Source organism: Colossoma macropomum, unplaced genomic scaffold (genome assembly GCF_904425465.1).
Source record: "Colossoma macropomum unplaced genomic scaffold, Colossoma_macropomum, whole genome shotgun sequence".
In the NCBI taxonomy this organism is placed as follows: domain Eukaryota; kingdom Metazoa; phylum Chordata; class Actinopteri; order Characiformes; family Serrasalmidae; genus Colossoma; species Colossoma macropomum.
Window position 1 is genome coordinate 11,841,900 of NW_023494787.1, and position 24,283 is coordinate 11,866,182.

Here is a 24,283-nt window from a genome sequence, read left to right on the forward strand (position 1 = left end):
TTTTTTTTTACCATTATCAGACTGGGGGAACACTGGAGGAGGAAGAGAGGCCAACGAGAACAATGAACACGCTGAGGCCATTAAATGACTCACCACTCAACCCCCCCTCTGGTCCCTTCACTTACAAGAACAGGCCCACCTTTTCCTGCATTTGCCCCCCCACTTTCCTCCCCCCGCGCGCGAGGAAAGTATGTTCACAAAACAAAATGAAACAGAATTAAAACAATGAATGAATGAATAAATGAATGAATGAATGACTGAATACATAAACGGTTGCTCATATTTTTTAACAAATAAATAAATGTTAGCACAAATAAATATATAAATAAATACATGAGAAAGAGACACCAAACTCCTTGGATTATACACATAAAACGACCTAAATGCTTTATTACACAAAAAAGCTTTTTATATATTTTTTTTTTTTGTTGCTGTTGTTTGGAGCTGCTCCTCGCGCTCCGTCAGTGCAAACGAAACAGAAATCGGACACGAATCCTGTATTTTAGATTATTCGTGAAATGTGGGCGTCATCTCTTCTGCTGTGATTCAGTTCCAACTGTTTCAGGTGTTTCGGCCCTCGCGCTGTTTCAGTTCTGTTTCTCTGTTTTCTGTTTTCTCTCTGCTGCAGTAAACAAAACCGAACACCAGGGGGCGCGCGCACAGAACTTTTCCCCCCAAAGCAGCGCGAGAGGGAGCGAGATCGTGAGTGTGTGTTTAGTGTGTGTGTGTGTGTGTGTGTGTGTGTGTGTGTGTGTGTGTGGCGTGTGTGTTTAGTGTGTGTGTGTGTGTGGAGTGTGTCGCAGATTTTAAAAACTCTCAAGGCTGGAAGCGATTCCGAAAATGCTAGGAACGGAGCGCGAGGCCGAAAAGGACAAAGAGAGAGAAATAGAGGAGAGCAGAGTTTAATACTGGGCTCTGAAAACCGAGAAAAATAGAGAAGAGGAGAGAGAGAGAGGGAGAGAGAGAGTGTGTGTGTGTGTGAGAGAGAGAGAGAGAGAGAGAGAGAGAGAGAGAGAAGGGGGAGAGAGTGAGTGGAGATAGACTGAGAAAGAGAGAGAGAGAGAGGGGGGGAGGGAGAGAGTGAGTGGAGAGAGACAGTGAGAAAGAGAGAGAGAGAGAGGGAGCGAGTGACTGAGAACGAGAGAGAGAGAGAGATAGAAAGCTGTAGAAAGTCGTAGTGCGCGCTGCGCTGCTGAGCTGAGCTGGTCCGGATGGAGCTGTCATCGCTCGGCGAGCAAGTGTTCGCTGTGGAGTCCATCACCAAGAAGAGGGTTCGGAAGGTAAGAACGAACAGATAAACACGGAAACGGAACACAGTCACTTCAGTTAACTCTGTTTACATCGCGCGTTCGGGTTACGTTTGGAAGTGCAGGACACTTTTACACCCCACCCCCCCCCCGAGCATCTTCTGCAGCGGGGACGTTTGGAACTTTGTTGTTGTTGACTTTCTTTACGAAAAATAATAAATAAACAAGTAAAACGCGCGCGCGGAGAAGCTCCCCTTTTCAGTCCACTTTTATTGCACTTGTGCACGAATCGGAGGTGCGCGTGCGTGCGCGTGTTTTTGTGAACCCATCAGAGTGCGTGTGTCATCGCTGTCGATGTGCGCGCGTGCGGGTGTGTGTGTATATAGGTGCGTGCGCAAGTGCAGTGCGTGTGTGTGTGTGTAGGTCGAACTCGCTGCGCTCTCGTCCGCGCGCTCAGCTCAGAACGAGTGTGCTACGCAGTTTTTATTTACACGCGGGTCAAGGCCCAGCTGCTGGAGGACGCGCTGAGCGCGCGCTCGAGCAGGACGCTGAAAAAACACAACAACAACAATAATAACCGCGTGTTTCTAAATTCAGTTCTAGCTGCTCGGCTCGTGCGCGCGTGTAAGCCCAGTGTGGGTGTCCGCTGGCTGCTGCAGGGCGGTGCTGTTGTTTTTGTTGCTGGTGTTGTTGGTGACTAACAGCCAGAGCTGCATGTGCGATCGTGCAGCAGCAGTAAAGAGGGGGCGGGGCCGCCTTGCGCAATCGCGGGGTTGTTTACGCTGTCGCCGTGGCCCCGCCTCCTCCATCCCATAAACGTTCTAGAATCTGCGGTTTGATTCGAGATCTCGAGCGAGCGCGCGGGCACACGCCCCCCTGCCTCGCGCCTCGAATGGAACGGAATGGAATGACGTCACCGCCGCCGAGTGCTGCTCTTCAGCTCTGCGTTCGGCAGCGCGCGGTGCGGATTCCGCGCCTTAAAGGGACAGAAGCTCTTTAACAGTGACGCACGTGCTGCTGTTTCATCTCTTCTCCCATTCTTTCTCGCTCTTTCCATCTGTTTTCCCTGTGTTTATCTTCCTCTCTCCCTTCTTATCCCACTGGCTTTCTTTTTCTTTATTCATTTCTCTCTTCTCCCTCACTCTTTCTGTCTAATCTTTCTCCCTCACTCCATCTGCTTTCTCTCCCTCTTTTCATTTTTTTCCCTCACTCCATGTGCTTTCTTTCGTTCCCTTTCTTTCTTTCTTTCTTTCTTTCTTTCTTTCTTTCTTTCTTTCTTTCTTTCTTTCTTTTTTCTCACTCCATGTGCTTTCTTTCTATCTTTGCTTCTTTCCTTTTTCCCTTACTACCTTTCCTCTTTCCATCTCCTTTTTTTGCTCTCGCTCTCCCAGTCCATCTGCTTTGTCTCCCCTTTTAGATCTTCTCGTTCTTTCTTTTCCCCCTTCGCTTCATCTACTTTCTTTGTCTGTCTTCTCGTTCTTTCTCTTTTTCCCTCACTCCATGTGCATTCTCTCCCTCTTTCCATCTCTTTCTCTCTCACTCTCTCACTGTTCCCTCTCTGGCTGTGCTGCTATTAAGAGCAGCTGAAAGTTGAATGTTTTCTACAGGCTGGTGTAAAAGGTTTCAGTCATTAGTGGATAGTGTGGGTGTGTTATGATAAAATGATGATGATAATTTTTAACTTGTAAAGTGAAAGCAAAACACTTTTTTTACTCTGATGTTCTCTCTCTATTAGGGAAATGTGGAATACCTACTGAAGTGGCAAGGATGGCCCCCAAAGTAAGTGGATTGCATTGAAAAAATTAGCCAGACAGACTGTCAGACAACTTGTACATGATTATGGCCAAGAGAACTAAAATGGTATCAGGTGTGCTGTGAAAGAGCAGGGGGTCTGAACTTTTTCATGCCAGGACCCACTTTAAGATATAAATGCATTCAAAAGGCTTTCTAGGAGTTAATTGTGTGCTGGAAATTTCAAATAACATGAAATTCACAAGCAAAATGTTAAGTATCAAAGCGTCTAAAATAAACTACAAATACAAATAATAATCAAACTTAATTTCTCAAAAAGATTACAACATTTTACTCATTTTGGTGTAAAAAGGGCATTCACATGCACTGTCCGTTGGTCAACAGATTTGGAGTGGCAGGTCTCCTGACACATAGCCACTCCCACTTAGTGAGCGCTTTTTGAAAAGTCATTATTATACATTAGAAGCAATACACGGCAGCAAACCTGAATCTTTCTGCAACAGCTGTGCTTATACACACCAGTCGTAAGTGACAAACAAAGAGTTTTTTTGTGCTTCTAGTGGAATGCAGCTCGCAGCAAACAGCAGAAAAATAGACTAGAAGTTTTGAACACAGTGATCACACAACCTAACTGCACTGCTGTTGTGGAGGAACAAAAAACATGCACTGATGAGGCTTCCTCGCAACCCGGTCGTCCCCCAGACTCAGACACTACCAGTTGGTCCTGACTCACAGTTTGAAAACTTATGCTGCTACACTTATGCAGTAACATTCGCAGCCCTTACACGGTTAACAGTCACACGCACTGAGCAAAAAAGTTTTAAGCCATTGCACATAATACTGTGCAAAAGTCAGAGACCACCCTTCATTTATGTAATTTCTAGATAAAATAACCATTAAGTACAAGTTACCAATGTTTCAGTGGCAGGACGAAAGCAGAAAACATTTATTCATAAGCATATTTACACATCATTTATACAGAAGCCTGTCTTTATTACAGCTTCTGTACTTTTCAGGATACTTGCTTTCAGTATTGTTTTCAAGAAATGTGCAGGGATGTTTTTCCACTTCTCCAAAGTTCAGTCTTAGAAGTTGGTTGCATTTTCCGCTTCTCATAATCCAAGATCTTGCTTATTTTCCTTACATATGCAAATGGATTATCATACATTTAATCTTCTTAGAAATATCAACTAAAATATCAATAACATTTACTTATTAGGTGGTTTGACTGGAAACTAAATAAATTAAGGCTGGTCTCTGACTTGACTGGTGGAATAGGCTCCAGCTCCCCCCGTGACCCAGAAGGATATGCAGCTTAGAAGATGTGTGTGTGTGTGTGTGCGTGGTCTCTGACTGCATGGTCTCTGTGCAAGGTACTACATTTGACACTGTGTGTGTATATGTGTTTGGCAGATACAGCACATGGGAGCCAGAGGAAAACATACTGGATCCTCAGCTTGTTCTTGCCTTTGAAGAGAAGTGAGCATCTCTCTACTGGAGCAACTTCATTTGTTCATTTATTTGCATTCATTTCAAAGGCATCACAATCATTATCATACACTTCTCCCCCTCTCATTTTCATTTGGTCTTCATTGTTATTTTTTTCCTTGTTCTTGTCTTTCTGTCCTGACAGGGAGGAGAGGGACAGAGCACAGACTCACAGGAGGAAAGGGCTGAGGCCCAGGAGACTAATCTTACGGGTATGAAGAACTTACAAGTTGTTTTGGTAACGCTTTATCTGAAGGCTGCCTACATAAGGACTACATAACATATGCATAAGCAGTGAATAACATAGTTGTAAAGCAGCATGAGTATTGATTACTTATGTCACTAATTGCATGTGTTTAATGAAGTTTATTTAAACTGACACTGTATTGACTTAAAGGGCCACAGAACTGATATATAGTGTTTGTAACCAGGCCTCTGCTTTATAAGTTCCATTACTTTTGAATGATGCTTCATAGCAGTGTTACAAATACAACAGATGTCTGCCACAGATCCTTTATGTCAATATAAATGTCATTAACCTTAATGAAACATCTTATGATTAGCAGCATAAGCTGTTTATAAGTATTCATGTCGCTGATATCGGAAAACAAAACCTCATATCTCCTTTTTTGTTACGTTGTACTTTTTTAGAGTTTGAAAATGGCAGCTCTTCACAATATTCTAAGATTTTTATGATGAGTTGACCAAAAGAATTGCTCCATAATTACTTGAAAAAATCTAGTTCTATTAACTTCCATTCAAAATTAAGAATATTTCCTTTATCCTTTAAAGTTTCCATTTCGGAGATATGAGGTTTTGTTCTGGCACCAGCGATATATTTATAAATTATGATATGCTACATACTCTCAGTGGCCTTTTATTAGAAACATCAGTAACAATTTACTGTAGAGCAGTGTTCATAAGGCTTCATGACACCTAGATAAACTTGTCATGACAATTGACTTAAACCTACAAAAGCATTTATAAATGCTTATTCCTATAGCCGTTGTCAAGCTGGTCAAAACAGCATTTTCTTGGCTTTTAGGTAAACCTGTCATACAGGCTTTGATGTCAGTTGACATGAAAGCCTGTATGACAAATCTATGTAGGCTTATGTCAGTTGCCATGAAGGGCTGTTACAGGTGTCTTGTAGTGTTATGAACACGTCCATACAGTAAAGTTTTGCAGAGACACCTACCTTGTAGCTCCACTTTGCTGTAGAGAATATAGCCCTTCTTTTGATGTTTCTGACCACAGAGCTGCTTTTCTGCTGTATATGTTTGGGTGGTGGACCACTCTCAACCTAGCAGTGACACTGACCCCAGTAACACCACTGTGCCTCATACATTCGTAGCAACACCGCACACAGTACCATTCCACTACCATGTCAGTGTCACTGCTTTAGCGGATTCAGCTACTTTCATTCATAAGATGAGCTGAGTTAACACATTTGACTTAACAAGATGAATGTAAGGAATCAGAAGATGCAAGGAAATCTGACCAACCTAGATTATGACCCCGGAATTCTCTAAGGACTCTCTCAACCCCCTTATCTGCCATCTTTTTCACCTCATGGTAGCATTGTGCAAGGGAGAAGGACCTGACCTCAGAACCATCGATGTTCTCATACCAACCCAGTGTGTCTGGAGACTTTTGACTTAACAAAAGTAAACTCTGGATACAAACTAAGGTTTATGGCTTGGAAATTCCCTCCTGGGTTCCCTCTATCTATCTCTCTTCCCCACACACATCTTATCATCTGACACCTCAGCCCTTTACAGCCATTGTGTGAGAGGAAGACGTCCGGCTCAAGAACCAAGATAAAATACACCATGACCAGATAATCCAGAGTCTACAACGCTAATGGACCCCCTCACAAAATCTCTTTTTTGCAAACACTCCGAGTGCATTCCATAAGTTAGAAATTCTCACAAAAAATGCAATACTCCAAGCATAATATAAGTTCTGCTGTAAACATCCACAGGAAACGTTAATATTAATTAGATAATGTACTCAGCATTTTTTTACTCTATGCTACGTAACTTCTTTGTCATTTAACCGTTGTTGAGAGTTTGTTATAGTGCTGATTAACACTAACTTTGGAAGTATGTCCTTAAGAAATCTCATTTCCTATTCTTAGTAATCATGTTTATTTTAGAAGTGGGATTGTTAGAGGTTTCAAGTAGTTTTATATAACCATTGTGTGAAAGGCTTCAAATAGGTTATATGTTCATTAGTTTCTATTAATATATACCTTTGAAACAGTAATAATGCTTATAAATGAAATTACATGCTTAATGTTCTTTTACTTAATGCTACGCAACCACACTCAGAAATCCAAAGAGTGTGCATATTCATTAGGAAATTGAGCACAAAACCCATTTTTTCCTTGCTTTAGTTCCACCCACAAGAGGTCTGTTCATATACCAGGACAGAAGAAGTAGTTAAGAGCTCATACCCATGCATTTTAAATCTGCAGATTTGTTTTAGTTTGTCGTGTCTTTGTTCAGTTCATTTTTTTATTGTCACTCACACAGTAACCTGACAGACATGTTGTTAATTATTAGACTCACCACATTTGCACGTTGAAGAGTCTAACTGAGCTGCGTTCGTTTTCAAGTTGTGTCAATTCATTGAAAAATACTGATTGGCCAGTGGTAGGTCATTGTGAAATCTGCAAGCGTAGTCCAAGAATTATGCTTAGAAATAAAACAGCGCCGACAAGTCATCACAGAAGTTTGCTTCAGCGGCCCGTTATTAACCTCCTGCCTGACGTCACCAGCCAGCCCCCGCAGAAGAACCAGAAGAGTCTGGCATCCTTACGAGAGGCCGGTCGAGCCAACTGATAGCCCGCCTTGCCCATCCAGGTCTGGTTGGATGCAACACTCTTGGGGTTCACCTCTCTAACTGCATCGTCCCTAACCAGGGATCATCAGGTCACGCATGCGCGGCACCAGGGGCTCTCACCCTCTACGAATACGCAGTAAGGCACTTTCACTTCTGTATATGATCAGACTCAAAGCTGTGTTATACTGTTCCCCTTTAATTTTGAACCTAGATTCTGTTCACTGCGCAAACCCCATAAACTATTTCTGAGTTTCAGCTAACCACAGTATGTTCATCCGGTGAATCTCATGTCTCTATTTTCTCTTTTGTAATCTATCCTTTGGTGCCTGTTTACCTTGTTATTAATAAATGACCCTTTATTAAAGTTATTATGTCTTTGGTTGTGTGTATAATTATCACAGTCTGATTAATCGATCAGTGACTACAGGAAAACCTTAACAAGAGAGGAACCCAAAAGTAAGTTGTGTTTATGATGCAATGGGAAACAGAATGATCCACTACCCAACTAATACCTGGTTAACAGCAGTCCTGTGGTCAGAAACCGACCAATGATCAGTGTAGTACTGGGTTGAGGGGGGTGGGTTGGGAAGGGTTCAAAATGCTGTACATCTGTTGGAAGAAAACCTTGTGTTGTGTTAAGTTCTTAATTTGTAATGTAAGTTAAATACAACTTTATAAGTAATTTTGGACCATTTCTACTAGTCCTTTTATCATGAAATTTTAACAAATGTAAAGCTAAGTTGGCAATTTTTATAGCTCTAATAATAAACATGTTAATCATGATATAACATTGGTGTTTATTGTATGGGTAAAGCCCATTCCAAACAACATATTACAAAACAAAAAAAAACTCTTGAAAGTGGTTTATGTGTTTTGGAATTAAACCTTTCCTCTGTAATTTTTCTTTTTCAAACAGAACATCTACACTATGGAACTACGAAGTGCTCACAAACTCCCGGAGAAGCCCACCCCCCGAATCCGCCTTTCACTCACCCGCTCTGTGGGGGCGGAGCTAGACCAGAATGGGCGTCGCTACAGGACAAGAGAAGGCGGAGTCTATTACCAAAGGCAAGAGAAGCGCAAGAGTAGGAACTATTCATCCAAACCGCCGGTCACTGCCGAAAATCCACGGCAACGACCTTTGACCCATAAAAAAGACATTATGGAGGAGGAGGAGTGGGAGGACGAGGAGGAAAAAGAGCAGGAGAAGAGAAAGAAAAAGAAGACAGAAAAAGACGATGAGAAAACAACAGACTCACGTCATGACATTCCAAGTGGTATGTGTAACATGGCATTGGCATGACAACTGTTGCTAAGATACCATGCATGTAGCATGCACTGAGGTCAGAGAGGCCATGCTGAAATCTCTGAGTTGTCACGACTCAAGAGTTAGCGATCTAAGCTAAATACAGATGGCTAACTCACTGTGAATACATCAGAGGAGGGGAAAAAAGCACCAACCACAGCACACATGAAGAAAAACACCAGTCATACAAGAGCTCTGTGCTCAAGTTCAGTCCCTCTGCCATGCAGCACTATGACGAAGCCCTACAAAACGAAAAACACATTCTGCCTAGAGATAGTTGGTGTGAGGATGAGGTGTCAGTGATCAGTTGGTTGGTGATCTAATGTTATGTAACATTTTCAACAACAACAACAAAAAAATCTGGCACGTTTTAAGTGTTTTTCCTCCACTGTTAGAGTCACAGCATCATCATTTCAGGCATTATCACCATCAGCAGGGTGAAGCTCAGTGGCAAAAACACTGCACACAGAGATGCCTTTCACAGAGCAGCCACAAACTCACGCACCCTGTGGTATGTGAACACATCAGCTTTATGAAACGTAGCTCTATATGAACGTTCTGCAGAGTTACACCCTGCTAAGCATGTACTGTTCTTTGAAAGTTACACCCTGCTAAGCCTCCTTCATGTGTTTTCACAAACTCCAGCTTCTTTCACATTAGAAGCTTTGTTGGTCGATTTGGACCTGATCTTTCTCCTTTGATGGTTTACATTCACATGTGTAAGTGACCCATATCTGTCCGAAGTGTGAACATTAAAGCTGCTGCTGACCCACTGCCCCCCATACTAGATGATGGCCATAGTGATGTGAGCATGTGCACTGAAAAATACAAAAAAAACCAAAACAATACAAAACCAAACAGAACAATTCTGATCTAACCGCTCTCATCATGGCTCAGATCTAATTGAAAACATCAGTGTTCACACTGCTCTGAATAAAACACATCTGTGAAGGATGCATTTGGGGTGTCAGAAGTGGGGCGGTACTAAATTGGGCTGTAACTATGAAAATGGTTGTAGCGTAACCATGGGAACACTGTAGCATAACTGTGGAAATGGGTGTATTGTAGCCATGGAAACAGTGCAGTGTATAACTTTGGAAATAGATTATAAACCATATCAGTGGTTTAATTTGACTTCAGATGGAATTTAATCAACCTATGTTATAATTCCATGTCTATAATCTGGATTATGATGGACAGTAAAAGTAGACACTGAAATAATGAAATAAGTCATATTAAGTCAGTGTTGTTTTATAAAGTACATATGTATATATATATATATATATATATACACACACACAAGACTTCCTTTTTATATTTGTGTACCTTATATATATATATATATATATATATATATATATATATATATATATATATATATATATATATATATATAATAAAGGTACACAAATATAAAAGAAGTCTTATGTCTTTTAATCAACACAGTATTTTGGGCACAACAAGAAATTATGAAATTATAATTTTATGTAATTATCTATTTAAAATCATGTTCTATGAAGTTCTTTCCTTCAAGATTTAATATTTACCTTTGAAATATGTTATGGATGTTTATTTTATTACAATTTCAATATTGAAATCTCAGTCATTTCAGCATTATCTATAGCTCCATCCATCACTTCTGGACAAATCTACATTTAGTTTCTTTTATCAGCTTCTTGAAACCTTCCAAGTTCACAAGACTGACATATTAAAACCATTTTATCTGCAACCAAATAGATTTTATTTTATTGAGAATATTAGTTTTAAATTGTGAATGTTTAAATATAGCAAAGAAAAAGCAGGATGAACAAATGTTCTCCACACCTCCATGCTTTCTTTTTCTGTTGTGGTTGTATATTGAATGTCTAGTCAATGATCTGACATGCATGAGCACCATAACACAGCATTAGCCTAAAGATTCTCTTTCTCTCTCAGCCCTAGAGATGACCGGAGGTCACACCCCCTCAGCAAAACAGGAAGCTGTCATCGTGGCCAACCAATCAGAACACTGCGCTTTGTCATGTGAATGCGGGGACCAGCCAACCAAGCATGTCCACACTGAGACCAGTTCAGTTCAGAGACTGACAGACCAATCAGCGGTCAGCACAATCACAGACACGCATGAGCCAATCAAAGACAGGTCAGGAGGCATGGCCTCTGCACCAGCATCACATAATGAGACTAAAATTAACCAATCATTGAAGAGCAGCTCAGAATCGGTTTATTCAGCAAAAGAAGTGGGTTTGACTGATGGGGTCCAAAAGCGAGCTTCAGTAATCTGCTTGATTGACAGCTGTATGCAGGGCCAGGTGAAAGAGGCAGGTCAGGCAGACATGTCAGTGGACAGTACGGAGAAAGAGACGGACGAGGATGAGGTCACAGCCGAGTGTACGACTACTTTACAGCTGAGTGCCGAGGTCAGGACAGACCAGTCGCAGGGCCCTGGCAGCACAGAGCATCCTGGGAAGGTGATTGTGACCGATGTGACGATTAACTGTGTGACTGTGACGTTTAAAGAGGCCATGACTGCAGAAGGGTTCTTCAGTGGCTACGGCCTGCAAGTCTGAGAGGCAGTGAAAAGGAGGAGACAGGCATCAGAATTACAGCTGTTGAGGGAACAGTTTGGCGAAAAATCAAATGTACACAAGTTCCCACTTACTCCCAATGTAGTCGATCGGCAGAGACGTTTCGAGTCCAAATTCTGCTTCTTTAGTTTAGAACTGGAGCAGCGAGGCTAACATTGCTAACACTAGAACCCAGTGGTCACCCAAATCATCAATGTAAAAATACATACATAAAATAAAGAATTAGGGGTAGGTGATAAGAAGAAATTGTCGCATCGCTCCTCTTTGAAGGCATATGATGCCCTAAATTTAACTAAAGGCCAGCAGTGAGGTTGCTGAACTTTACCCTTCTCTGCTATCACTGCAGGCTGGCAGGGTCGCCTACAGAGCACTGCTAGTAACCTTTTAATGAAATAATATTCTTTTTTCTTTATTTGAGAGTTGTCCCATTTTCCCATTTCGTAGGGAAAGATTTCAACCACTACTCTTTGTAACTCAGTTCCGAGGGACAAGGTGACACTCCAAAACAAGGGGTAGGGGTAAAAATAAGAAATGGGATTGGGCCCAAATCTGCACAACCTTAATAAAGACCTGGATGCAGTTCGAGTGGGCTGAAAGAAGTTTGGGTGATGTATTTTTACAGAAATTAATTGTGCTCTTTGGGTAACTATTTAGTTCTAGTGTTAGCAACATTAGCCTCGCTTCTCCAGTTCTAAACTAAAGAAGCACAATTTGGACACCAAACATGTCTTGGCTGATCGACTACATTTGCGTCAAGTGTAAAATTGGGCAAGTCTAATTTTCGAACTGTTCCTATAAAGGAATACTTCACCTCTAATTGTAAACATGGCTAAAAAATCTGTGAGTGCTAATAGGGACAAGTTAGCTTTTTCCTTTTAATACTTACTGGCACCTGCTAACTTTACTAGCAATGTATTAGCAATGCTAGCTGTTTTAGGTGAAGTTCTTTAACATGAGAGAGGGAGAAATTACCGCAGCAGTTGATTGATCTGTCAGTGTAGTGAGGTCTTTCGATATCCTTTACAGATGCTCTCATTCATGTCTGAAGGCTTTTTTCTTGGTTTTTCTCTCTTCGTTTTAGTCAAAGAGTGAATTATCGGTGAAGGATTTTTGATAATATTCAGTGTTGCTGACAGTGAAGCCTTAAATGCACGCAAACACAAACATTTGCTCTCAACGCATAGTCTGTGTTACTGTTATAACAAAATTGGAAAAAAAGGTAAAAAAAAGTTTATGTAGCTGACATTACTACTTTGTAGAGTCTATAGCTCTGTGTGACCTGTCCAGGTGGGCTGGAGAAAGGCAAAGGCTTACCTGGCTCAGGTTTGTCCTACCTGTGGCTAGAGTGTGCACCCTCATTGTGCTCCAAGGCCTTCCTGCATTTTTAAAGAGACAGTATCAGTTTACATTACAAAACACTGCTGCAGATGCTGTACTGAAGTGTAGGCCCTGTTCGCATACGAATCCAGTGTGCTTTCGATGTATTTATAGCATGTATCGAGCTGAACTTAACTTATGCGATCGGTTATGTGGTGGGACTTCCAAAAGGAAAAAAAATAAAAACAACAGCCTTTGTCAACTTGTAGTTCATCTATGGCAAGGTGACATTTTTATTTGTATTTACAATAAATAAAATGACAAATGTTGTGTCAAAGTCCATTTGTTAGTCACTGTGATCATATTAACAGTTCAATCCTGCAAAAAAGTGCATGGTTTTTAAATTATAATATGCTAAGATTTTTCACAGAAAGAGAAAAATAATCATTATTTGTGATCATTATTGATGTTGAATGGTCAAATGAAGACTGGCTGACAACAAACTCTTTTGTACAAGGATTGGCATTGACCGCTTCGGTCAAGATAAAGATCAGTTGCACAGCACAAGTTAACCACAGCCAAAATAAACTGTTCCTGTGTTACACCTACAGGAACAGGGCAAAAGGGCCACTTTGCTATCAGTGCAGTTCCCTTCATGACCTCAAGAGGTCACACACACCCATGAACACAAGAACTATGTATCAGGAGCTTCATGAAATGGGTTTCCATGGCGGAGCAGCTGTACACAAGCCTAAGATCACTATGCGCAATGTCCAGTGGCAGCGTGCTTTACACCACTCCAGCTGACAGTGGACATTGCGCATAGTGATCTCAAGCTTGAAACAGAGGCTTACTCTGAAACAGTAGAAACGTTCTCTGGAATGATGGATCACACTTCACTAACTGGCAATCTGATGGACAAATCTAGGTTTGATGGATGCCAGAACGCCACCTACCAGAACACATAGTGCCAATGTGAAGGTTGGTAGAGGAGGGATAATGGTCTGGGACTGTTTTTGAGGGTGTTGACTTGGCCTCGTAGTTCCAGTGAAAGGTAATCATAATGCTACATCTTACAAAGACATTTCAAACAATTACAGTGGTAGCAGTTTGTCCCAGCATGACTGCCCCTGTGCACAAAGCATGATCCATAGAGACATAGTTTGAGTGTGGTGTGAAGGAACTCCAGTGGCCTGCACAGAGCCCTGTCCTCAACCCTAGTGAGCACCTTTGGGACGATCTGGAATGTCGATTGTGAGCCAGGCCTTCTTGTCCAACATCATTGGCTGCCCTCACAAAGTCTTTTGACTGATTGAGCACACATTCCCACAGACACACTCCAAAATCTTGTAGAAAACCTTTCCAGAAGAGTGGAGGCTGTTATGGCTGCAATAAGGGGGGGGGGCAACTCCATATGAATGGCCATAGCTTTGAAATAGGACATCCAACAAGCTTGAGAGGTGTGACGGTCACGTGTCCACATAATTTTGGCCATATAGTGTATATTCACAAGGTGACCCAAAAAGATTAATCCGATTTCAAAGTGCCATATTTTTACAACCGTGAAGCGCCTAGGAACCAATCACATACCAACTGAAAGACGGGTCACAGAGCTTCTAACTGTCACTGGACGATGGCTCCCCTCAGTCTGCGAGAAGATGGTGATAGAAAGCATTTTGCGTTCTCCACTTTAACAAGAGTGAATCCGTCATTACTGTGCAATGTGATTTTTGTCGGCAGTGAACCTCCAACAGCTCAGAGCATTTGTCTCCGAACGATCTCCGAAATCACATTGAAAGAGCCGTGAGTACAGACATGCTGAATCAAGTATGGGATGAATTTGACTATGGTGTTAATGTTGTCCGTACATCTGGAGGATGTCATATTGAGCACTTGTAAAATTATGTAATAAACTTTATGCCCACTTAAATCATTTACAATTTACTGCATTGCTCTGTAATGATTTACAAGTGAAATAAATCATTTTGAAATTGGGTTAATCTTTTTGAATCATCCTGTATTTTCAGAACATACAGCTACGCCTCAAACTTGAAATAGGTTTCATTTCATTAAGCTCACTAGTGTGTGGTAATTTAAAAATAAAAGGGTCCAGATTTAGCAAGATCTATTACATAAAAAAAGGATCTACAATTCAAATATAGTAACATGGATTTAATCATGCGGGCAACCATTTTTCTATGTAAAAATGGCCAATATACAATACTGTGCAAAAGTCAGAGACCATCCTTCATTTAAATATAGTCCAAATATCCATTAAGTACCAGTCATTCATTTTTCAGGTGATACATCTGAGGAGATTAGATATCATCTGCTTGCATGTGGAAGATTTAAGTCAAAGGGAAAAACTCAAGTTCAAAAAACTACAAGAGAAAAATGGGACTCTAAGAAACGTGCAAGACCTGGTAGACTACCACAACTGTCCCCTTCAGATATACAGTACTTAAAGCTTCTACCTTTGAGAGACAGAAGAAAATCAAACTCCACTCTTGCTTCAGATCTGTTTCTGTCCATCCTTAAAAATGGACATCTGTTACTGAGAAAAGGAAATAGGGAAGAAAGAACAATTACACTGTTAAAACTAAACTTTGGTGGTTTGGAAAAATATCTCCTGCAGATTTCTTTGAAAAACTAAAAGCAGGTATCCTGAAAAGAAGGAAAGCTTTCTGCTTTTGTTCCTGATAATGAAAATGGAATAACTTGTACATAATGGCCTTTTGACTGGTATTAAACGAGCGATGACTTTTGCAAAGTAGTGTGGTTTGATATCAGTGACAAATAAACAAACTAAAAGTGTTGACATATTTTATCTTCATTTTATTAAAAAAAAAAGTAAGGAGTCCACAGTTTGCGTTTTCTTTGTACAGTAAAAAATAATTAAATTAAACTCCCAAATTTCAGAGCAATGACATTTCTGAGAGTGGAGCAAGGGCGGAGAGGACGGACAGAGAGAAAGAGAGAGAGAGAAGAGAGAGAGAAGAGAGCGAGATCAGTGGCATTCTCTCTGTTGGATAAACTCTAATTTCATCTATTCATCTTGGCATGAATAGCAGCTAAACAGACAACACACAAACTTTGATGAAGACACACCTCCACTATCCAGCAAGTGTCATATGGAGTGTGCACACACCCAAACGCACCCCTACACGTCCATAAGCAAACTCACACTCGCGGGGTAGGTTGTACAGGGTATGTGCATTCAGGAGGTTTGTCCCATGCGGGCAGAATGGCTAGGCATTTCAAAAGTGGCACGACTTATTAAAAAAACAAAAACAAACAAAAAAAAAACAAAAACAAACAAACAAAAAAAACCCCACCACCACCACTAGCCAACAGGACGCACCACTAAGCCTTGTCCTCCAAACACTGATTCTTACTCTATTCAATCTTATAAACTCACTGTGGATGTAAAGGAACGGTTCCCCCATTTTGACGGGTATTAACAAAAATAATCTATGAATTGTAGCAGTCTCAAGGAGCAATAAAAACCCCAAAAACACTGGAATAAATAACAGAATGCAAAACCAAACTTGACAAAGAAGATATGCATGATGTTTGGATAATTAATAATTTTAACAATAACAAAAACAATGATAATCAATAACATTTGTAACACTCCACACTGTAAAACTAGTAACAGAGACTGGTTCATGGAGCAAAAATATATATATATATGTATATATAGAAAATAAAGCCCATTGCATTCAATGATTCGGTCTTTTAAATTTAACAGTTTTAAAATCTTAAAAATATATCTTAAAAAAGGTAAATACTCCCCTAGACCCAGCCCCAAAAATATTACCTGCATCATATTCTCTGAGTCTGAGAAATAATCCTTTCTCTGTACACAATTTGGGGGGAAAAAAAAGCCATAATTTAGCAATCACCTCTTATACTCGTTTATGTTGATTAATTGCTGTATCTCCCATAGGAAGGTCAGAGTTCAATGTGTTCATACTGACAAAACATTAAATAATTCATCACTGCAATATAAAAAAGGCTAACACTGTCTCTGGCAAGTTTCCATGTGTTCCATAACTACATAATGTCTAATGTCATATTCACACCAAGATCCTGTCCACTAGGGGACAGCATGTCGTTTGCTCCTGTCGCGTGGAGTCCTGCCATGCCGCTCAGTTGTGGCAGCATAGAGTTCTGATCTGTACCGAATCCTCCAGGGTCCATAGCATTCTGCTGTTGCGGAGGTGGTGGGGGTGGAGGAGGCGGAGCCATGCCTGGCAAGTGTTGCTGGAGGTGGCTGGGGTGTGGTGACCCTGTCTGGGTCTGGGGGGAGATGTGGTGGGGCGACGGCTGGGGCTGCTGGGTGCGTGGGGACGGGCTGGAGTGTGGCGGCTGCGACTGCGGACGTGGCGATGGCTGAGGTGAACGCACCTGGTTGCTAAGGGAGGTGGGGAGTTGCTGTTGGCCCTGCAGATGTGGTGACTGGGACATCTGCTGCTGCTGCGGGCTCATGGGATTGTTCTGTTGTGCAGGCGAAGCTCCACCCAGGTGCTGCTGCTGCTGCTGAAGCAGTCGCTGGTGCAAGGCTTGCTGCAATAGCGCAGGAGATGAGGGGGGCTGAGGCCTTCCCTGCGTGGGTTGGGCCTGTGGACCACCTGCACCAGAGCCTCCATCAGGCCCCTGTAGTCCTGCATTCTGCTGCTGCTGCATCTGCAAGTGGTGTTGGTGCTGCAGTCTCTGCTGCAAGGCTGCTGCAGCCTGTTGCTGTGTAGGGTTGCCTGGGTAACCCTGTTGCTGGGGCTGCTGCTGCCCAGGTTGTGCCCCTGGTGGCGCTTGGCCCCCTGGAGGTACCTGCATGTTTCCTTGCTGACCCATATAGCCTTGCTGTTGTTGGAATGCAGCATGATTTCCCATCTGCTGCTGTTGCTGCTGGAGCTGGAGTTGCTGTCTTCTCATTAGCAGCTCTCTGAACTGTGGATTGTTGTGAATGTTGGCCATGTTGGGAGGTGCCTGCCCTGGCATTCCTTGCTGTTGCTGCTGCTGCAATGCAGCAACTTGCTGTTGCTGTAGCATAGGCCTTTGCTGCTGTTGCATTTGCTGTTGCTGCTGCTGCTGGAGTTGAGCCAGTTGAGCTTGCATGTTCATACTCTGTCCCATATGCATGCCTGGCTGAGGCCCACCTGCACTGACTCCAACTGGCTGCCCACTCATGGCCCCTGGCACTCCTTGAGGCCCAGGTGGGCCACCGGGCCCACCTTTATACTTGTGTACTCGTTGCTTTATAAACGCAGCCATCAGCTGTGGGTTGGAGCGCAGAATGTGGAGGACCTGCTGTTGCTGCTGTGGTGAACTTGGCGACCGCAGAGTTCGCAAGAGGTCCTGTAAGGCTCCTTGAGGGAGACTCCCACCTGCAGGTCCACCTGCAGCACCGCCCTGCAGGCCTGCCTGCACCATACTCATCAAGGCATTGCGACTGGGGATTTGCTGTTGCTGCTGCTGCTGTTGTTGTGACTGCTGCATTTGCTGTTGCATTGTAACCATCCCAGGCTGACCCATGATTGGGGGTCTCTGTTGAGGTGGAATCCCCTGTCCTGTCCATTGCTGCTGAGGAGGCTGAAGCTGAGCATTGGCCCTTTGTTGCAGCTGCACCTGTGGAGGAAGCTGGCCCTGCATGTTAGCTTGGGGTGCAGCCTGCTGTTGCATGGGGCCTGTTCCCACCATCATTCCCTGAGGTCCCTGCTGCTGCTGCTGCTGCTGCTGCTGCTGCTCAATTTGGGCCCTGGCCACAGAAGCTTGTGCCTGTGGAGGTAGCCCTGGCCCACCTACCATGCCAACCCCAGCATGAGTCATCCCCATCTGCCCCTGGGGTTGTTGGTGGTGGGGATGTGGTGGAATCATGCCGGCCTGGGTGGCTTGTCTTTGCAGGAGCTGAACTTTCGCCATCTTCCTTTGGGCATCTGCCACTTGCTGGATTTTCATTGCAATTTCCACAGCGGCAGGAGGAGGACCTGAGGGCTGCTGCTGCTGCGTTTGTGGGGGAACTGTCACTGCTCCTGGGTTGCCAGGTTGTTGTGGAGGGGTTGTAGGACCAAGGCCTGGTTTGCCCTGGGACTGTGAGTGAGGAGAAGAGCCTGGAGGTCGAGGGCCATACTGAGGCAAGTTACTGGGATGTGACAACTGTCCTGGCTGTTGCTGGGCAACCATCTGTGGCTGTGGCGAGGTCATCATTCCCTGAGCACCAGGCATTTGTTGAAACTGTTGATGGACAGGGTGCTGGGGAGGCATGTTACTCTGTTGTTGCTGTTGTTGCTGAGGGTTTGTGCCCGGAACAGCTCCTATTCCAGGTGGGGGGAGGGGCGTAAGACTTTGTTGCGTGGGCGTCTGAGGCGTGGTAGGTTGGGTACCCATTGATGTTGGTGTGCTACGGCCTGTAGCACCATTATTATCTGGTGATGGAAGACCTCCAGGTGGGCCACCTCCACAAGGAGGCTGCCCAGCCCTCTGCATGGTGGCCATGCGCCTGCGCAGCATCTGCGCTTGTTGCAGCCTGTGTTGCAGCTGCTGCTGACGGAGCTTGTGCTTTATGTTGAGACAGAAGGGTACAGGGCATTTGTTCTCCTGGCAGTGCTTGGCATGGTAGCAACACAAGGCAATGAGCTGCTTGCAGATAGGACAGCCACCATTCGTCTTGCGCTTGCAACCCTTCGTGTGCTGCACCACTCGCTTCATCTTCTGGCAGGATGGCAGAGAGCAGTTGGCATTGCGACACTGGCAGGCGTGTACCAGGGACTGGATACAGCGCTGGATGCTGAGACGACGTGAGTCGCCAGGGTTCTGAGTGGCTGCTGCAGCCTGGTTGTTGCTCTCATCATCCAAACCCAAACCAAGCTTCTCCATCTTGTGCTCATGACCCTTAGTGTTGTAGCAAGTGATGCAGAGGTCATAGTCCTGCAAAGAGCAATAAAGAAAGAAATGTTATTGAGTATTTCCAGAAAGTTCTACCTTTGTGATGTCCTCTTCTTCCTTTTTTTAATCTACTTGCATTACATCCAAACTTTCTATAGGACCTCTATAAAAACAATCTACTAACAGCTACCTAGCAAGCAGCTAATAGACCCAATCTACTTTTATAGTTACGAATGAGTTAAGTACAACGCCTACAAATACAGCACATAAGACTGCACTCAGCTGTGTTCTCACCTCACAGACAGTGCAGTGGAAGCGTGTCTCCACATGGTGTTTGCATTCATTGCAGGTGTAGACGAAGCGATCTTGGCTCTGGTTGTGCAGTTCCACCAGCATACACATGGAGCTCCACTTGGCTCTTCGCAGAGAGCTGAACTCCAGGTGCTTGTCACGTGCTAGTGTCAGGAAGGCATCGCGTCCATCCATCAGGTCACAGGCCATCAAGGGATCCGGATCCACAATAGGAGGTAGGGAGTTGGCAGCAGGGCCAGCAATGAGACGGATGACAAAAAAGACCTGCAAAGCAGAAAGAAAGAGGTGGTAAGTCAGAAGATCCAACTTCTAAGGATTGAATGCATGAAAGGCTCAGAGGACAGAGGAGTGCAATTTACCTCTTTGTGTTTTTCCATGGTAGCATACAGTTTCTGAGACAAGTCGTTGGAGACACTGGGCATTCCTGGTTTCTTCTTATTGGCTCGACTTAAGCTGCTCTTGTTCTTGCTCGTTTTCTTGTTGTTCTTTTTCTTGGCATTTTTGCTATCACCTGTGGTGGCCTAAAGAGTCACAAACATCAAACACTTACAGTGGGATTGCAACAGATACCTATTAAAATGTCAAATTCTAGACTGAACATCAAATTCAAAATTTGCATGAAGGAAGCAAGGCGTAAGTTCTGTGACCCGCTCTCCATTTCACCATGTAAGGTCAAATCTTTTGACAAGACAAAATTAGGCATACAGGCTAAGTAAGCAAATCCTGCATAATATGTAGGGCTCCTAAGTGAACACTTACATCAACACTTTCGCTGGAGGTGCTATTCTCTTCTCTCTTCCTCTCCTCTTCTTCCTGCTCCAGCTCTTTGATGCTCTCTTCCAGCACGTTAGGCCAGAAATCACCCTCAAAATAAGGCAGTTCCTTTGCACTAGTCAAACGATCTTCAGTGGCTTGCTTAAAAATGTCCTAGGAGAGGAAAGGCAAAGAAAATGGGCCAGGGGTTGAAATCAGATGTGGAGCAGAGCTTTACATAAACATAGCAAAAAAAGAAAAAAAAATGCATGAACAGCTATAGGGAACAAGGGGAGGTTCCAAGGTAGAAAAATTGGGGCAAATGTTCAGCAGGGACTTTGGACAGTCTCCTTCATAGCTTAGTAATACACTACACCAGTGATCTACCTTGTAGTCATGCACAATTCGCTCAGCCACAGCCTTATCCAGCATCTTCTTGTACCACTCCTGCAGACGTTTGGGTTTTGGTATCTTCTGCTCCGGGGGATGACAGTGGAAGATGTAATCATCACCTTCACTGGGTGGGCATGCCCAGATATGTCCAGTGGTGAACCCCAGTTTTTTAACATACTCAAGGTAACCTATGAGGATCTCGTGATACACGCCTGTCCTCAGTTGACGCGGCTGGAAAAAGTGCACACTGTCCAGATAGGATATATACACACGTCTGCATGAAAAGCAAAGAGAAAGGAGGGTGAGTAAATGTGTTCTTTCTAACCCCATTAAGCATATTACAACAAAGTTTTAATTTCCAAAGAACAGTATCACCTAGACATCCCAAAATTTAAGGAACATCCATAAAAAAGATGGATGACACATGGTCTACATCCTATTTGTAAGAAGCCTAAAATGAGTGTATGTGTACTAGGGAGAATGTGATGAGTGAGTGTTTGTTTGCAGGTAGATTTTCTGTCACCTTTGATTAGGTGGAGGGCAATCTGAGCCATATTCTTGCACGTGCATTCCAAAAAAGCACACATCAGCTCCATCAATGTCCTCGAATGCAAACAGTGCTTTTGTTCGATATGGGAACGCCTCAGCCATTTCACCACTGTCCACAAACCTGCATGTGCACACATATACACATACACACACACACAGAGTTTTACTCATATTTCAACAGCAGCAACAATGTATGTTACTACTTGGGCTATCGAATATACTCTTTTTTGAATATTTTATTGAATATTCATATATTCTATAAGGGTACAAAACGAAACGTTCAACATGAACAACTGAATGGAGTCTTATTTTTACGCTGCTCAAAACCACTTCATGTCAGAGCACACACTAAACCATGTCTGCTTTTTCACCCACTGCAGTCTGTTTCTTTCAGCTCTGGTAAGCTAGTTAGCCAGCCCATGCTTAATTATTTTATGCAATTAAAGCAACCAAGAAGATGCTAACAAAGCTAGCAACCCAAAGCTGCAGAAAAGTTATTCAGACTGCACCTGGAGTCAGAACCGGTTTTATCACCTCATATCGCGAGATTCTCGCAAGCTGCACCATATCGCTCCACTGCCTGTGTGTTACAGGTAACAAATTAGCATTTGGCTTAATACCGCCCGCTGCATGGGTGTGGGTTATTCATATGGCTTTCTCCTTTCCGAACATTTTAATTAGATTTTCCAATTATTATTGAACATTTGTTGCAACTCCAGTTACTACACATGCAATTACTGCAAATACTGTAACACTGAATGAATGTTTGGACAAAGATCTACATTTTGATCTATTCAAAATGTCATTCAGCATGAAAGAGGAACTTAAGCTTGGTACAACACTGAAAATGGCACACATGCAAAGCAGAGTTCATTGTTAAAAAATAGATAGCCTTATGTCTTTGCATTAGGCTAATGTATGATCAAATTCCTAACAGGAAAGCAGGATCGCACCTGGACTTCATGCCTGGCTTCACCTCCACCATTTTGTCTGAGACGTGCACCACCCGGATGGTGACATCGCCACTTTCCGGATGGTTCTGCCGCTTCAGGAACTCATTCACCCGTGTCTCCAGGAAGTTACCCAGTTTCGTCTGAGGAAGCCCTGAGAGCGAGAGAGGAAGAAAAAGTGGATAACGTTTGCTGTTAGCACGGTGACAGCAACATGGCTGTGTAGAGTCTGAGGGTATCAACACAAAAGTCATTTACCATCCTGAACTTCAAAAATATCAGGGATACTTCCACAAATCAGAGTATGTGGACAATTATCAGCATTCAGCTTACTTACGCCAGTGAGCATTCAGATTAAGCAAAAAGGAGACTATTCCAGCATGTGGTAGCAGTCACTAGGTTGTAGTAACTGCTAGTTAGTTATAACTACATTTCCATGGTCTAACACAATGCTCAATGAAAATGTTTCAGATTTACATAGGTTATTACAAATGGCTGCATCTACCCCTGTAAAGACCAATTATTTTGTGTTCAAATGTTTTGTATCTTCAACTGGCAAAAGAAAGGGACTCCAAAAGCTCTTTATTAAACCATAAAACTATGTTAAGTCTTCTCTTTTAACCTTCGCCCTTTTTGGCTCTCCTCCCTCTTAAGCCAGAAGAAAATGAAAAACCATCCACTTACTTTTGGCTGTGTATTTATTCTCCTTTCTCGTCTTTTTGGATATCTTCAGACAGCCGTCGCACACAAAGCTGAACAGAGATGGAAGGAGGAGGTGAAAAAAATCTCTTAGCATACTGGCCTCACAGCTAGCTGTTGTTTATTGCTGATTTGTTAAATTCTCTTTGGAAAATTGGAGGCTCAAAAGTCAGACAAAATCCAGCTCACCCCAATGGCCATATTGTCTCGTTGTGCAGAACACAGATTTGATGCATTTTACGGCCACATTCGGTACATTCCACAAATCTGCAGGAGAGAGGGGAAATATGTCAATAGGAGAAAATGAATGAATAGAGAATGAATAAAGAAATGAAAGAACTGATTAGCAAAAGAAAAAAATGAATGTATATTTTAAAATCAATTCCATTAAATATGTCACAAATTTCAGCTGTTAATTCCTTAAACAGTCAATCTGCAAGATCAGGCTGTTATTTAACGGAGCAATAAGTGAACATACAGCTCAGGGTCGAGTGTATCATTCCTCTTCTTCTGAAACTGGTTTTTGTTGATGGATCTGTAAAAAACCAAAGGGTAGAGGGAGGTTCATGGAATGATGTGATGAAGTTTGTTAACTGTGTTCAACCTATTCCTTAACAACAATTTAACTACCTATGTACCACTACTTTATACAGGTCAACACCTTGACAGGCATCCATCATGTACCTTGTTCTCAGAACCACTAATTTAGCCCTGTAGAAAATAAGTTATTTGATTTTTTAACAGGTATTTCTTGTATTTTCTATTATTATACATTTTAATTTGCCTGATCATCTATTGGCTTGTTATTTTGTCACTACTTTTTTGCCAAGTTTAGAACAAGAATCAAGTCCTACATGTCTTAATATAATTAAATACATAGTCATAAAATAAACAAAATAAGGCTGTCACTATTGATCAGATTAGTAATTGAGTGATTACTCAAGTACTCTAACAAGAAAGAGTTAACAAAAGATGAAGCAATAAAAAAAGTGAATGGAACAAATCATGCATAGCTTTTCAAAGTTATCAAAATACTTTACTGAAAAGCCTTTAAGAATACTTCAATAAATTACAAAATGTAACCAAAAAAAAAAAACAAAAACAAAAAAAACTGTTGATTCAATGATGTACATTTTAACTGATTCAAGCAACAACAGCTCTGACAAAAACAAATAAAACAAAATCACAGATAAAACAACA

General features: G+C 42.5%; 2 protein-coding genes and 1 long non-coding RNA gene across 7 annotated transcripts in view; 2 read left to right on the forward strand and 1 right to left on the reverse strand.

Annotated features, from left to right (window-relative positions):
- Positions 1 to 1,119: 1,119 nt before the first annotated feature.
- On the forward strand, positions 1,120 to 15,845 carry cbx7a (chromobox homolog 7a). 2 transcript variants are annotated; one of them, XM_036566139.1, is made up of 7 exons: positions 1,120 to 1,280; positions 2,983 to 3,026; positions 4,413 to 4,478; positions 4,633 to 4,699; positions 7,270 to 7,470; positions 8,251 to 8,611; positions 10,576 to 15,845. In XM_036566139.1, exons 1-7 carry the CDS (start codon positions 1,212 to 1,214, stop codon positions 11,205 to 11,207), a joined length of 1,440 nt encoding a protein of 479 aa, XP_036422032.1. In that variant the 5' UTR covers positions 1,120 to 1,211; the 3' UTR covers positions 11,208 to 15,845. The 2 variants fall into 2 exon arrangements, with proteins under 2 accessions (XP_036422032.1, XP_036422033.1); XM_036566140.1 differs by lacking the exon at positions 7,270 to 7,470 and having other exon boundaries at positions 10,576 to 12,882.
- ep300b (E1A binding protein p300 b) overlaps positions 15,361 to 24,283 on the reverse strand; it is a 40,383-nt gene continuing 31,460 nt past the window's right edge. For all 4 annotated transcript variants that reach the window (XM_036566130.1, XM_036566128.1, XM_036566129.1 and 1 more), the window contains exons 21-30: positions 23,562 to 23,618; positions 23,273 to 23,350; positions 23,069 to 23,136; positions 22,388 to 22,538; positions 21,409 to 21,555; positions 20,880 to 21,159; positions 20,499 to 20,666; positions 20,099 to 20,260; positions 19,722 to 20,003; positions 15,361 to 19,469 (exon numbers count right to left, since the gene is read on the reverse strand). In XM_036566130.1, the coding sequence (XP_036422023.1) occupies positions 16,599 to 19,469; positions 19,722 to 20,003; positions 20,099 to 20,260; positions 20,499 to 20,666; positions 20,880 to 21,159; positions 21,409 to 21,555; positions 22,388 to 22,538; positions 23,069 to 23,136; positions 23,273 to 23,350; positions 23,562 to 23,618 (4,264 nt within the window). In that variant the 3' untranslated portion in view covers positions 15,361 to 16,598. The remainder of the gene's footprint in view (positions 19,470 to 19,721; positions 20,004 to 20,098; positions 20,261 to 20,498; positions 20,667 to 20,879; positions 21,160 to 21,408; positions 21,556 to 22,387; positions 22,539 to 23,068; positions 23,137 to 23,272; positions 23,351 to 23,561; positions 23,619 to 24,283) is intronic.
- On the forward strand, positions 21,023 to 24,129 carry LOC118805388. Its single transcript, XR_005007050.1, has 2 exons — positions 21,023 to 21,186; positions 22,372 to 24,129. It is a non-coding gene; the product is annotated as an uncharacterized LOC118805388 (long non-coding RNA).

What these genes read in the sequence shown, in the direction of transcription:
- cbx7a (XM_036566139.1), top strand. Translation starts at nt 1,212, where the DNA reads ATGGAGCTGTCATCGCTCGGCGAGCAAGTGTTCGCTGTGGAGTCCATC. An exon ending in CCAAGAAGAGGGTTCGGAAG is followed by an intron (nt 1,281 to 2,982) that starts GTAAGAACGAAC and finishes TCTCTCTATTAG; the next exon opens with GGAAATGTGGAATACCTACT. An exon ending in CCAGGAGACTAATCTTACGG is followed by an intron (nt 4,700 to 7,269) that starts GTATGAAGAACT and finishes TGACGTCACCAG; the next exon opens with CCAGCCCCCGCAGAAGAACC.